Here is a 15,675-nt window from a genome sequence, read left to right as displayed (position 1 = left end):
ATCTTTTGAGCGCACTAGAATCACGTTGATCTTTTGAGCGCACTGAAGTCTCTACTAGAATCACGTTGATCTATTGAGCACACTGAAGTCATATAAAAAAAAATGTTTTAATATCAATTTGACTTTTTACACCAGTAGTTTCAATACACATAGTAGCTAGTATTACGCCATTTGCTCTATTATATGATAAGTTTTGTCTGTAAATATTCATTTTATAATGTTACGTTATTCTATTTTAACAAAGATTGCATCTCCTTAGAATTGAAACGTAAAATATATTTTTTTTTCGTGTTTACATTATCAAGGTTTTTTCCGTATACACGAAAGGAAATCATTTATCTTTACAAGTAAATTTCGAGTAGGAGTCAAAACCTTAATACATTTAAAAATTCATTCACAACACTTTTCAATCAAACAAGAACTGGTTGTAATTTGGTATTTTGAGTTTTAAGTTTTATAAATTTTGCATAAAAGTCGTTTATGGCAGATATGTGCTATATTTACCGCAACAAACAAGCATGTGCCACTGACATCACACTAAGAGCAATTGCTTTCCAATTTAATTGCCTCTGGCAAACAACCCACTCAAATACTCCAAAAATAATTTCAATAATAGAAAAACATAGCATTCAAGCAAACACATAAGCAAGTGAAACGAACATGATTTAATGCCAGGAAAACAGGAGATATTAGATTTTTTTCTCCTCGGATGAAATTGTTTCAAAAACATATGGCCCTATTATAGGTAGCACAACACGAACAGTACTAATTTAACTATATGCCGGTTGTGCTTTTCGACAACTACTGTCTCTTCCGTACTACTCCGACAAAAAAATGACATTGAAATTAAATACATGTTACTGTTAAAGCAGATAAAAGAAAGCACAAGAACCAAAGAACAACTATAATTGAGACAAGGAATCATATGCTGCAAATCGTATAAGGGAGGTATATGCCTTAATGTTCAATAATTTCTAGATATATATGACAGGTATAGAGAGAGGCAACTACTTATCCCTACCATGTTTTATCTATTACCGGATGTTTCATCCAACGATATGAACAAGAGTCAGTTAAAGACAACAGTAGTTATCGATGTTAAAATATCTAAAATCTTTTCTAATATTCTAATCAATCAAGATCGTAGAAAATTGAGGAAGTTGTATGGACTTTTAATGGGACTAGAACATATGCGTCGACAGTTTAATCGTCTCATGCTGTACAGGCATTGAATACACTGAAAATCCGCACACAATATCTTGAAACATGTTATATTAGGACACAATCGGTAAATGTACAATTGAATGATATTGCTGGTATCTAGTATGCTTAATCATGTCGGTTTAAGGTGGAAACAGACCTATCGTAAAACTTATCTAGGGTCGATATCAGTCCCTCGTTGTAACTTTTTTGTTTCAGAATATTTTTACCTGTTAACGCAAGTATGTTTAATGTGAGCATACACTTGCGAAAGTATCCATTGAGATAAAAACACTACATGATGTATATAGGACAGCGGATGTGTTATTTCTGAGAAATGTGATGCATCAATTGGAAAGCTAAATCGTCACATTTTTCATAGATCTTTATTGAAGTCGTTCAACTGTATCAATATCACGAAAACAATCAAGTTATGACCGAAGGATTTCTAGTGTCGGATATATCCTTTCTTTTCGGCACAGTTTAATATATGAAATGCAAACTCTCACTAAAATGTAGGCTATTGAGTCCCAAGACAACATTAATATATCTGAAAAAATTGGCAGGATATTTTTTCTTTTTGTATTCGAAAAGGTATTGTATGCATCCTGATTAAAATACATTCATAAATCAAGTCGGTCTACTGCCCATTTGAATACCAACTGTATTTGAAATAGATAAATGCCAAATCAATTAATAATTTGTCGATCTAAAATATGTTAACTATATCGTCTTTGGTAGACATTTCTTTGTGTCGATATTTTTCTCTTTTGAACATGGTGATGACCATCTTTATTCGAATTTTGACATTTAGTCGACTTTGATGTTTATTCTACTTTTCCAAGATGGCTATGATAGAGCTGCCATAAAAAAGAAGTTGGCTGCTGTTGTTGTTGTGGTAGAGCTATATTTTTATATTTTATGTTATTAGAATATATGTACTGGATATATTCTATTTACAGTTCTTATAATTTGTAGTCTGCTAGTTTATTCAGGTAGAACATTTCTTATTGTTTATATCTTTTCTATTGGTCACTATGATTTAGGCGGGAATCTTTTGAATGACTATTCTTTGTTCTGGTCAATTGGCAAAAGTATTTATATGAAGTGGTAGCCATTTTCTACAGCTCTATTTGAATTTTTTTATATATCTTTAGTATTGAAATAGTCTAGAACTTTCATATTCTTATATAAGGTATGATATTATTGAAACAGAATGTAAACTGACTCAGAACAATCAGTTGGTGAAAACAAGTCAAAGGCCTTTGCACTCATGTGAGGGTCACTTTGTCAGAATCTGACGAAATAAAGAACCTAAAACATATCAACATGTTTGTGTTTATTTAAATACAAGTGAAGCATGACTACATTGTAACGGATCAAACCGAAAAACAAATAACGATGTAATGTGTTATACTATTTTGTCTTTTATCGGATGGACAGGGCTAAAACAACAAGCCCCCAAGTTTCAGTTGCTGGGTCAGAAAATAATTAATTTCAGGTAACAGTGAACTGGAGCTTTCACCTATCAACTCCAAAATCATTATTTTACTTCCCCTTCGGTACATATTTGATCTGTATAACCTTCGAATCAAGCAAGGGATACTCAAGGCAATATTTAAAATTAATTTGTTTCACACTAAGATAGAGAGAAAGAGTTACCAACAAAGTGATAATAAAGTGTGTTCCAGGAGGCATAAGAATGTGAGAAAATGTAGTAAGATTTCAGAAAATGCTTCATATACAAACAGTGATATCAAAATCGAATATGAGTGTTCATTTTTCCAAAACCTATTGCATCACAATAATAAAAGCATCATAGACATTTAAATTAACAGGAAAAGTTTTTGATCTTTGAATGTTGTCTCATTGGTAACTATTCTTCTTCTTATAACATATATAATTATTAACACTTATGGAAAGGGCTTAGCAAAGAGGTACATATGGGTCCAACCATTGATTAATCTCATGATAAAGTGAAATTACAAATCAACACTATGAGTATTTATGGTGTAATCTTTTATGAAGTATTCTGGATAGGGAAAGAGTAGATACAGAAATTTAATGCTATACTCAATTTCTTAGAATCACTGTGATGAGTAAGTGCTGGGAAATATATGACAGACAAGTAAGATGGAACAAAAGACACACAGTAAACTTCTCTTAAGCAGGCTAGTATATATATAATGATTGTTGTTTGCTTTATGTTATTTCATGAATTTTTATGACAAGCAGGTGAATAGATATATTAATTACAATCTTTCAAACACATTTCGTGAGAAAAAACGTATTAACAGTCAGCTGTCCAATTGTCATATCCAAGGGATAAAATAAACAAGACTCAATAAAAATAAAGTTGATTTATTTCAATATTCTAAACAACAAACATCATAACATGTCATTTTACAAAATAAATAATTTGTAAAAGAGTGTAGTTCGTCTTTTTAAAAGATCAACAAATATATATAGGAAGACAAAATCAGCCAAATTCTTGACTCCATATTGCAAACAATCTTAAATAACAATAAAATGTTTCAAATATATGGGTAAAACTGTCATTAGTACTTGCGGACCGTTTTATGTGTGTACAATCTTACTAATAAGGGAGACAATTTAAACATGATTAAGAAAATAAATTCACAATTCTATCAAATATTTTTAATAATAACAGCACCAATTTCAAATTACAAAAAGTTTTCTTTATTTTTGTAGTTCACCTTAAAAAAATTGTATGAATTATCTCGAATCTATTCTATATAAAAACAAACTAAAAAGTGTGGATTTATTTTTATTAACTTTTGAAAATTTTGAGGATTAAGAACCTTGAATTCAAATATTCAACAAAGTACAAATTGTATAAATGATTGTATGCAACTATAAATATAAGTATGCAGGAAAATATAATTTTACGACAAAAAATAAATGAATCCACAGTATATAAGAATATTTGGTAAACTTCATTTAAACTTAATAACTAAAATCAGTATTTACCTAGCCATAACAGCAACTTATTGTTTGCAACTGTAAGTTTTCAAACGTATCATCATAGAATAATATAAGCACGTTCCTTGGCATAATTTATTTTATACATTTTGATTAACTGTCAGTTTATAATTTTTGTCATATTAACTATGACTAAGTTTACATCTCCTCATGCTGATTTGTCTATATTCACACTGCGCTCTTGGATAGAAATAGGAGATTTATTAGTTTCTATCTTTTAATATTTTGGCTGCCATACATGTAGCATCACTGCAAGTCAAATTATTTGCAAAATGTGCATCAAAAAATGGTATTGTAGGATAGAAGAACTATTTCTTTTTATAAAATATCCTGAGGCAATAAATGATGAATTGTAACAGAAACATAAAAAACAGCATTTCCCTATTCTAACTATATAACGTATATCTAAGCATTTAGCAAGATTTAAATCCCATCCAGATATATCAAGGTATCCAAATATGTCCTGTTACCTATAACACATTGTAATATTCTCAAATAATTTAATTTTGGATGTAACAAGTCTTCTGATTGGCTGACGTTGTTTTGTTTATCAGCTCATAGACATAATTTAGTCATGTGACTGTGACGTCATCAACGTTTTTTCATGGTTTACTCTGGTTTAAAATGGAATTTAGAATTTAATTATAAGAAATAACTGTAATATTTTATCTGTCTATTGGAAATAACATAAAAGGGTTAGTTCACACTGTGAAATAACCCACTATGCGGGTTATTCAGTGTGCACCACATTTCTCTCAGGAAGAGAATATAATGGAAAATAAACCATACCTCGTAATAGACCCAAAAGCTGAAACAGATTTTTAACATATTAGTTAACAAGGTAACAGTATGATAATGAGCAAACCAGTCTTCTCTCTTAAATTCATTCAAAGAAAATTGATGTTCTCTTCCTGACAGCAAAAACCATGGAATACTTTTGAACTGTATAAATTTTATGAAATACACATTAGGAGTATGAAAAAATTAGATAGATGTTTAAAAATTCAAGTTCAACATTAATAAGAAATTTCTAATAATAGATAAGTTAACTAAGTTAGACACTCCCAAGAAATTGAACAGTGTATACTACTGTATTTTTACCCAAACTGATTTTAATTCCAGCTGTTGTTCTTGTAATCCTAAAAAATTTAGCATTTAAAAATATTGAGCTTGTATATCTGCGGAAGACTATCTGACATTTACAGAAAGTAACCTTAATATACACATCTGCATACTGCAAACAATACTTAAAAGGTGGAAGTAAACATAACTTAGTAAAATGAGATTCAATATAATAGGATTTCCATAACAAATATATGTACAAAAAATATGTTCACAGCCTATCAAAAGTTAAGCACTCCCTAGTTTTAAAGAGTTATTTATGCATATAAATGGTATTATAAGATATTAAAAGTTTTGTGCTGCCTTGCAACTAATGATACATTTGAACACATACTAGTACATCTAATAATGTCTTCTCACTTAAAATCATACTCTTAAGTTGAGTGTTGACTCAATAAAAAAAAACCATCAAAAATTCAAAATTAACGTCAAAACAAAAATAAAATTCTCAGCATGACAAACCTGATATACTGTTTTATTTTGTATTGTTTGTATGAGTGTACTGTACAATTTTATGTGATATACAGTCAGCGACTATTTAATGCCTTGAGTCATTCATGAGAAGTTTTATGAACATAATGCAAATATCTTTTTAAAGTAATTCAGTGCTTAACTTTTGACAAGATTGTTTATATAAAATACCCATCAATAAAGCACCATAAACAGATTTTATAACATATATGAAAGATAGGAATGATTGTCTATTAAATTAATATTCATTCTTTTTGGCTTATATACATGAAAATTGCAGCAAACATAATTATTATCTATTATTCTTGTATATACATGTAATTTGTAGCAAATATACACAAAACACATTGACTAAAGTATCAATAAACTTTACTGAGCAAACACACATGCTCATCAACTGTACAGAAAAGATACAGATTGATATCTGGTTATGAAACTCCCTAAATGTTTTAATCAGTGTAAACCTTCATCACAGTTGGAAGAAAAATTAACTGTGGTTTATTTGAAAGATTTGAACTTGTTTCTATCAGTACATAGTTAAACTAGTGTCAAGAGACATGTTCAAATCCTATAAAAAAAAAGTTCAGAAAAATTAAATTTTTCATCAAATAAAAAACAAATCTTGGATAAATATTGGATGAATATCAATAAAATCTCCTATCAAATGCAAAAGTGATGATCTTGGTTCAAATGTTTTTAACCATGAAACACAATAAAATTGTCATTTTGCAAGGGATGATGAATTTCAAAATTAATTTCAATGAACAACCAGTATGATCCAGTTTAACTGGACATTTCCCAAAGTCCAATGGAAAGACTGAGATTACATATAAAAAAAAACCAAAATATTTAAACATGGCACCATCCACTATCATAATTCTTCATGAAGTTTCTGTTCTTCGTTTATATTTTGTCCCTTCTCATGGATAGCTGTTACTTCTTTAGGACTAATATTATCTTCAGTCAAATTTTGTCCTTTTTCAGTGAGGGCTTCTCCCTCTTTTTGGTTTACCTCATTATCACTTTTTTCTTTACTTTGAATTTTTGTTTCTTTAGTACTTTCTTCAGATTTAGTTTTTAGATTTCTGTGAACATCTTCTGGTACCTTGTCAATCATTTTTTTAGCTTCTATTCTGGCTAGCTCTTTAAAGTTTAAGTCCATAGTATACCACATAGCAAGGGCACAACGTTTACCTTTTTTCACTGCCTTAACTCCATGGAGTTCTGCAGAATTGAAACCTACAATCCTTCCACATTTTGGTTTTATGTACATCTGGAAATGTTAAAAGATAATAATAATTAGAAAATACTTCCATAAAATTATTGAAGTTAGAACTTTAGGTCAAAATGACTGGTTTTATACATCAACTGATCTGTGAACAAATACTAGTACATGTATATCTTTTTTTTTCATTTATACAGTGAGCATGCAAGCACAAAATAAATAAAATCAGAGACTCATATATATGTTGAGTATTTCTTGAACAATGGAGAATGCTTTATACTGAACATTTAATTATTCCATTGATTGATTGATTGATTGATGTTTAACACCACTTTCAACACTATTGTGGTATTTCATGGCGGTCAGTTTTTAGTGACCGGAGAGAACCATCAACCTACAGCAAAACTCACAATCATAGCCAATTGAGATTGGAGTCAAGTGCACCTACATGTACTGATTCAAATTCACAACATTGGAGTTGACAGGCTAGTGGTACAACTTCTTAGACCACTCTGCCACCAAGGTCCCCTTTAATTATTTGAAATTAAGACTGATTGTTTGTGTACAATTCTGACATATCAAAATATATCTTACAGTACCTGAGCTGATTTATTTCCATGAGCAAAGAAGAATTCTCCACCTTCAAAATCACCATTGAGATACATGATTGAGCTGCAAAAAATAACAAAACCATTGATAGTTAATTAAAGGTAAAAAATGGAACACTTTCAATATCAGGCATTCTTATGTAAGAATAGAAGAACAACTATTTTTTTCTGGGATTTTTTTCAAATCTGTTATTAGTCTTCATCAAATGTCTACAAAATATTTAATTCATTTATTTACTCTTAGTAATTGTATCGCACAGGGTAAATTATTTCCTTAGTCCTGGAACAAATAAGGCATGGAAATTATTTGTTTTAGAGCATTTCTGCACTCTGTCTATATTCAGAAACTCAGAAGTGTGGGTAACAATCCATTTGCACAGGTCAAAACAAGTTTCTAGTTTGCAAAACTGGGATCTCTATCACTTCAATATGGAAGCAACTGTACTGGACTGAAAATTTTCTAACATTAATCAGTATACAGTGGACTAGACTTATCTTCTGTTCCCTGATACCAAGATAATCAAACCTTTATGTTCTCATGTGCCTTTCCAACTAAATAGCCTTGTGTCTAATGATTATTTAGAGAAGAAAATTTTTCTAAACTTTTTATGGAATTTTAACTATTTCAGTACTCTTTAAACTTCCAAATTGTCTATGTCTTCAACTGATTTAATTAAGAGTCATTGTTGAGTCTTGTGTACCTGAAATATGCATCTTGTGTACAAAATTATAAGTTTAGTTTACTTGGTTTTTTTTATCACACATATGACTTTTTATGTACTTGAAAACATCAACAACTCATAAATGAACAAACAATAAACCTAAAGTACTGAGTATATTACCTGTACTCTCTCTGTACATATGAAGGAAATCTTCTTATACATGAACCATCTGCCTGAAGTTCACAGTTGTCTCCATGAACAGGGTGACTTAAATCTTGTCTATCTTCCTGTGAACCTGCAGTTCATAGAGATGGTATTTAGATATTTGAATCTATAGCATTACTAGGAATTTATACCATCTTTGTTGTTTTGTTTATTAACAGGACAAGGAAAACAAATTACTAGCTGTCATTCAAAAAATGTTGCTGTGGATAATTTACCATTCACTGGATACCAATTTTCATGTTTTTTAGGGAAATAGCTCAACCAAAAATTGAAATATTCAACAAGGTAAAAAAATTCCATAAGCTTGCATTCAGACTTTGGAAAAACCACGAATCAAATAACCAGGAAAATGCAATTGTTCCTCAATCCACAAAATATGGTTCCAACAAAAATGAATGAATCCACAGTATTCTGGTGACCCAGCACCATTTCTTATATTATCAAAAACTTCACAATAACATCTGTATTTACAGTATTCAGTGGGTAGTTTTCAAATATATAAACAAATATAAATCTTACATCCACTTCAGGTTCTAGTGATAAGTACTTTATAATCTACAAATCATCTTAATCAGGACTTATATGTGAATCTAATTATGTAGAACTAAGTTGGTAAAACTAAGAAATAGTTTGCTGATTCAGGCTGTTTTGAATAAAAAAAATTCAATGGTCCAATTCATATATTAGAAAAGTTGTAAAAGTAACTAAGTTGACTGTTTTCATAAAAATACCTTCGACTGCAGTCCTACAGACTAGATGTGTATAATCAAAGTGTAATGGTTGTGTCAAGTTAAAATACTTTTCAACCAAAAGTCTTCCATAGTCACTAGCATCTAGAAACAGCTGGGCATCTTTTTTACTTATAACCCCAACATGGACCAACTACAAAATAATGGAGTCTAGGATTAAAATCTTTCCAAAACATGACAAAGTCTGTAATCATAAGCAAAGTTCCATATAGTCAAACATTTCAATAAAAAAAATTGTATAAACATTTTTTTTAACCATAATTGTTTTTTTCCCAAAGTTTTGATACATGGTTGACACTTGACAGAATCTATGTCAAGTGCCATCCATGTTATAAATACTAAATACAATGTACAAGTATAATTGATATTTAGTTTATCAATAATAAAAAAAACCAAACAAATATCTTTTCTCATTATAAAATCAAACTTCCATTTCAAAAGCCTGATTTCAAAATTACATACAATCAAAAGGATATTTAAGCTTACATATTTAACATCTCACTAAATTTTCGACAAAAGAAAATAATGACAGCTGAATAAACATGATTTCTGTACATTTTGTAGAAGATTATTTCATATCAAGATCTAATTTCTTAAACGGATAGTAGCTACGATTTTCATTAAAATTACTTTTTTAATCTATATGCCGGATTTTGTACAAAAAGTAAAATAATTATGATTTAAACAATTACTGGTTACGTTCCATTAAGCGTTTAGAAGCTTTTTAACGTTTAGCACCTACATTTATTTATTGTCTATAGATATTAATTCGATGTTAAGCCCAACCCTTATTCATATGACCTTTACTCTTCAGTTCCTAATGCGCAATCGCACATTGTGCCTCGAAGGGAAAATGGTCGAACAGGGGAATGTTATCGCGGAAATAGTACGTGAATTTACAGTTTCAGCGATAAAGATATAAAAAAGAGGTGAAGACAAGTTATTGTAAATTAAAAATAAAAAACGTCGATGAGATCGGTCATTAAAATCACTCTAAACACCTGCGACGCAGGCAAAGTCAACCAGAAGTAGCCGACGGTTTGCGTAATGTTTACATTTCTTCAATTTTCCAGATCACATGAACAAAAATCTCAACATGTTCATAATTGTCAACCAGATGCTCCGCAGGGCGTAGCTTTATACGACCGCAGAGGTTGAACCCTGAACGGTTGGGGCAAGTATGGACACAACATTCAAGCTGGATTCAGCTCTAAATTTGGATTGTGATTAAATAGTTGACACAGCATAGGTTTCTGACACAAAATGAATGTGTTCTAATGAACTTAAAATTTTTGTTTTCTCTTAGAGCAATTCACTATGCTGTTGAATATTAATCCTCTCAAAAAAATGTTTGAAGAAATTTTCTTTTTTATTTATGAAATTTCAAATGAGAAAAATTGAACCCAATTTTTTTAATCACATCCCCCTTTCCCTTATTCCAAAACTAATCTCAATTAAAATTTCTAATGGAGTTTGCAACAATAACTACTCATTTAAATACATCATAAAATATTAAGATGTAAAAAAACTGCTTGTTATCACTGAATGGTAAAGATTATTTTAATTTATCAGTTGGTAGTAAAAAGTGAATATACATTGTATATTGTATATAACAAAGATTTAAGCTGATTCTGGACAAAGAAAGATAACTCCAATTAAAAAAAAATCTTGCTATTTCACAATATTGTGCAATTAGATATTTCTTGCCATTGCGCAATACTGTGCAATTGAAAAGACTAGCTATTGCACAATACTTAATATAATAATTTTAGATCCTGATTTGGACCAACTTGAAAACTGGGCCCATAATAAAAAATCTAAGTACATTTTTGGATTCAGCATATCAAAGAACCCCAAGATTTCAATTTTTGTTAAAATCAGACTAAGTTTAATTTTGGACCCTTTGGACTTTAGTGTAGACCAATTTGAAAACAGGACCAAAAATGAAGAATCTACATACACAGTTAGATTTGGTATATCAAAGAACCCCATTTATTCAATTTTTGATGAAATCAAACAAAGTTTAATTTTGGACCCCGATTTGGACCAACTTGAAAACTGGGCCAATAATCAAGAATCTAAGTACATTTTTAGATTCAGCATATCAAAGAACCTAACTGATTCATTTTTTGTCAAAATCAAACTAAGTTTAATTTTGGACCCTTTGGACCTTAATGTAGACCAATTTGAAAACGGGACCAAAAGTTAAGAATCTACATACACAGTCATGACAGTTAGATTCGGCATATCAAAGAACCCCAATTATTCAATTTTGATGAAATCAAACAAAGTTTAATTTTGGACCCTTTGGGCCCCTTATTCTGTTGGGACCAAAACTCCCAAAATCAATACCAACCTTCCTTTTATGGTCATAAACCTTGTGTTTAAATTTCATAGATTTCTATTTACTTAAACTAAAGTTATTGTGCGAAAACCAAGAATAATGCTTATTTGGGCCCTTTTTTGGCCCCTAATTCCTAAACTGTTGAAACCAAAACTCCCAAAATCAATCCCAACCGTTCTTTTGTGGTCATAAACCTTGTGTCAAAATTTCATAGAATTCTATTAACTTAAACTAAAGTTATAGTGCGAAAACCAAGAAAATGCTTATTTGGGCCCTTTTTGGCCCCTAATTCCTAAAATGTTGGGACCAAAACTCCCAAAATCAATACCAACCTTCCTTTTGTGGTCATAAACCTTGTGTTAAAATTTCATAGATTTCCATTCACTTTTACTAAAGTTAGAGTGCGAAAACTAAAAGTATTCGGACGACGACGACGACGACGACGCCGCCAACGTGATAGCAATATACGACGAAAAATTTTTCAAATTTTGCGGTCGTATAAAAATATGTTTATAGATTTACGGGCAGTAATCTCCCACCTTAGAAGAAATTATAAATCAACTTCCTAAACTTTAGTATTATTTTTCAAGTGTATCCTTCATGGAGGCCCCAATTTAACACACAAACACGTGTATACATTATCGGCATGGTTAAGTCATACAAATGTAATAACAAGTGTATAATATCGCCATTGTTGGAGAATCTTGGGTTGGAATAATATGCCGGTATTTGTTATATTTTTTATTTTCATAATTTGATAAATGGCGTCAAATATGTACGTTTAATATAGAGTAATTATCAAATATGTAAGAAAACAAAAAGCACGTGTTCGTATCTATATATATCTTGGTTAGCTCACTCGCTGTGTTGTCAAAGTTCGGGAAGTAAACCCGATGCATAATTAAGGGAGCTACCATTTGATTTTTATGGGGGGGCTAGGATGAAATTTGAAAAAAATAGGCAGGACAGGAGTTTTGAGTAAAAAAAAAAGGCAGGATGAGACACTTGCAAAAAAAAAAAGTCAGGACGACAATTTAGGTAAAAAAAGTCAGGATAAACTAAAAAAAAAAAAAGGCAGGACCGAACAGAGTGAAAAATAAAAAGGCAGGACAGAGATTACAGCTAAAAAAAAAGGCAGGACAAAATTTTTCATCCTAGCCCCCCCATAAAAATCAAATGGTTGCTCCCTAATGAGATGAATAGGCACACAACACGATATGAATTCTTATTCATATTTCGCCTTCGGTCTCAAGTAATAAATTAGCTTAACTTCTCTATGAGGGGTGAAGCTTACATGTAATATCTCTGTTTAAAGAAACAAACTATAACCACATAGCTGGCCAGTGACCTTGACCCTAGTATATAAGCACCTGTTCCATAATAACTTGTCATTATTTTTCTAGAGGGTGTGAAGTGAACACTTCACTTGAATTCTTTTTAGTTATTTTATTTTTATCTAAGATTTAGGGGAAAGTTACTAAAGTTACATTTAACTTGTCTACGATGTACGACAAGTTCTAATGTTATTTTGTTAATTAGAAATAATAATTCCTCAATTGTCTACGATGTATGACAAGTGTTGATGGAAATGAATTTAAAAATTTCTTGTCTACGATGTATGACAAGTGTCGATGGAAATTAATTAAAATTTTTATTGTCTACGATGTATGACAATTTTATATATTCATTAAGTTTTTGCCTTAGTACGATGTACAGGCAGCACATTTGTTACTTATTTCATACTCCTGTTTGTTAAACAGGTAGATATTTAAAAGTATTTCTATTCACCTGAAGGTCGTGAGTACTCTTCAGAATTTACACGTGTTTTACCTGCACAGGTACACATTATTTTATTACAATGGCTGAATTTGATTATGCAAATGTATTGCTTTTGCAAGATGTTTAGAATTATGTTTACACTTACAAGGGTGATGGCTATGATTTTCATCACCTCTGAGTTGTTTTAGAAATTAAAGATGATAAATTTAATAGGAAAACAAGAGGTATTTTGAATAAATCCTCTTCTTAAACAGTTATAAAACCTAGTAGTTTTATAAAAGATCATAATGGCATTGCAGTTGGAAATAATTGACAAAGCAACAGAACGAGTCAAAAGTAAGTTTTTAAATCTAGTGCTACTTGTATAGCTTCAAAATCTCCTTGATTTGTGAATTTTTCTCAAGATAGTGCTGTTGAGATTTAAGATAGGCATGTATACATATTGATGCATTGACTCATTATTATTAATGTAGTAAAGAACATGTATGAATCATGAGTTTCTCTGCCTTCAACTCAAGCAGAGTTTGTAGAGAAACCTGCTGCTTTATTCGAATTTTGCCATTAGAGGCTTACTTTAATGAAGATTTAGTTCTAATTTTGATCTGAACTACTGTAATGATACTGTTCATGTACCTCCTTTTGGAGTTTGTGCCATGGCTGATGATAGTCCAGCCGGAACTGAATTTTGATACGTCTTTTGATCCTGCATTAAGGTTTTCAGAAGCCTTTAAGGCTTCTCTTAGTGAGATTAATGGTCCATTGTCTCATCCTGTTTGTTGAACAGTTTAATCATGATTTTGCTTGGAAAATCCCAAAATTGTTTAAAAAGGCAGAAAACTGTGTCTAAGTTTTCTTCTGGACTTTCTGTGACTGTTAATAATACTACCATGTCAGTAAGTATCAAATCAGGAAAATATCAAGTTCATAGAGGAGTAATGCTATCACCCTGAGAACTGTGAGAATCCTAGTGTGTCTAGGATAAATAACAAGATTGAAATGGCACTGCCTAGACAGGCCCACTATGTGGTTTCAAAGATGCAGGAAACCCAGAGATACTTTATTAAGGGGTTGATCATCACCCCTATTGTTGAGGATTTTATTGTAAAATTCTATTTGTTTGTTTGACCATGGGTTTCTATTTAAACGCATAGGAGATGCTCAGAAATATCTAGTTGATAAAACTTATTTGTAATTCTGATGTGATAGTTGATTTATCACGTTTTTAGTTATGATTGCATGAAGCAAACTTGGTGATTATACAAAGATTCTAAAGCAAATTCTAGATTCCTTGGAAGAGGTTCCAGGTCTAGCAATAATTTTTTACTCCCAGCTGTTATGGGAAAGGCAATATCAGTCTTTTAACTGCGGAGGCTCTGTTGGTCAACAGGGCGTATACTAGTAGGCAATTCCCTTCATTGAGAGGGAGAGGTTTCCCAAAAGGGAACAGAGAATCTCAGAGGGGTCACATTTCTCAACCAGTTGCTATATACAGTAGATAACTTTAAAAATATTATGATTTGGAAAATGTTACTAATGATATATTGATATTAGATTTAATAAGAAATGGTTATAAAATTATTTTTAATGATGTACCACATATTTGAATAAAATACATTTCACCTTTCATAAGGATGAAATAATTTCAGAAGTCCAAAAATTGATAGCTAAGGGAGCTATTTAAGAGGTTGATCGATCATTGGAAAATCAGTTTATTTCCTATATTTTCTTAGTTCCTGAGAAAGATGGGTCTTCAAGGCCTGTTACCTATTTGAAAAAATCAAACAAACTTAGCTTGTGGCTAATCAGCATTTGGAGCAGGACCATTTATCTTTTGTTTAGATGTAATTCTTAGGGATGATTATCTATATATATATATAGAGAGAGAGAGCTAACATCTATAGATCTCACAGATGCATATTTAAGTATCATTTTGATTATATCACAATTTCCTGATTCATGTGGAAAGGACATTGATATGATATTTATGTTCTTTGTTTTGGATTGGCTTCTGCATCAAGAGTTTTTACTAAGGTTTTAAAACCTGTCTATGTATTTTTATGAAATAATGTCACTTGAATTAAGTATATACATGCTATAGTTTATACATTAATGATTCTTTTATTATGGATCAGAATTTAGATGGTTGTATTGTGAATACAGAAGAAGTGGTGCAAATGCTTGATAAGCTGTGCTTCGGAATAAATTTTGAGAAGTTGGTACTCATTCCTTGGAAGCACATTGTTTTCCTTTGTCTCATTATTGATACTGAGCTATTTAAGTTTTTTCT

The 15,675-nt window shown here is 30.9% G+C and overlaps 1 protein-coding gene across 3 annotated transcripts in view; it reads right to left on the bottom strand.

Annotated features, from left to right (window-relative positions):
• Window positions 1-3,545: 3,545 nt before the first annotated feature.
• Window positions 3,546-15,675, bottom strand: part of LOC143082463 (prolyl 3-hydroxylase 1-like) — a 60,242-nt gene continuing 48,112 nt past the window's right edge. For all 3 annotated transcript variants that reach the window (XM_076258130.1, XM_076258129.1, XM_076258131.1), the window contains 4 exons: window positions 9,248-9,398; window positions 8,472-8,586; window positions 7,621-7,693; window positions 3,546-7,069 (listed from right to left, as the gene is read on the bottom strand). In XM_076258130.1, the coding sequence (XP_076114245.1) occupies window positions 6,668-7,069; window positions 7,621-7,693; window positions 8,472-8,586; window positions 9,248-9,398 (741 nt within the window). In that variant the 3' untranslated portion in view covers window positions 3,546-6,667. The remainder of the gene's footprint in view (window positions 7,070-7,620; window positions 7,694-8,471; window positions 8,587-9,247; window positions 9,399-15,675) is intronic.

Source organism: Mytilus galloprovincialis, chromosome 7 (assembly GCF_965363235.1).
Source record: "Mytilus galloprovincialis chromosome 7, xbMytGall1.hap1.1, whole genome shotgun sequence".
NCBI classification, from domain to species: domain Eukaryota; kingdom Metazoa; phylum Mollusca; class Bivalvia; order Mytilida; family Mytilidae; genus Mytilus; species Mytilus galloprovincialis.
The sequence above is the reverse complement of the archived record's forward strand: the minus strand, read 5'-3'. Positions and strand labels throughout refer to the sequence as shown.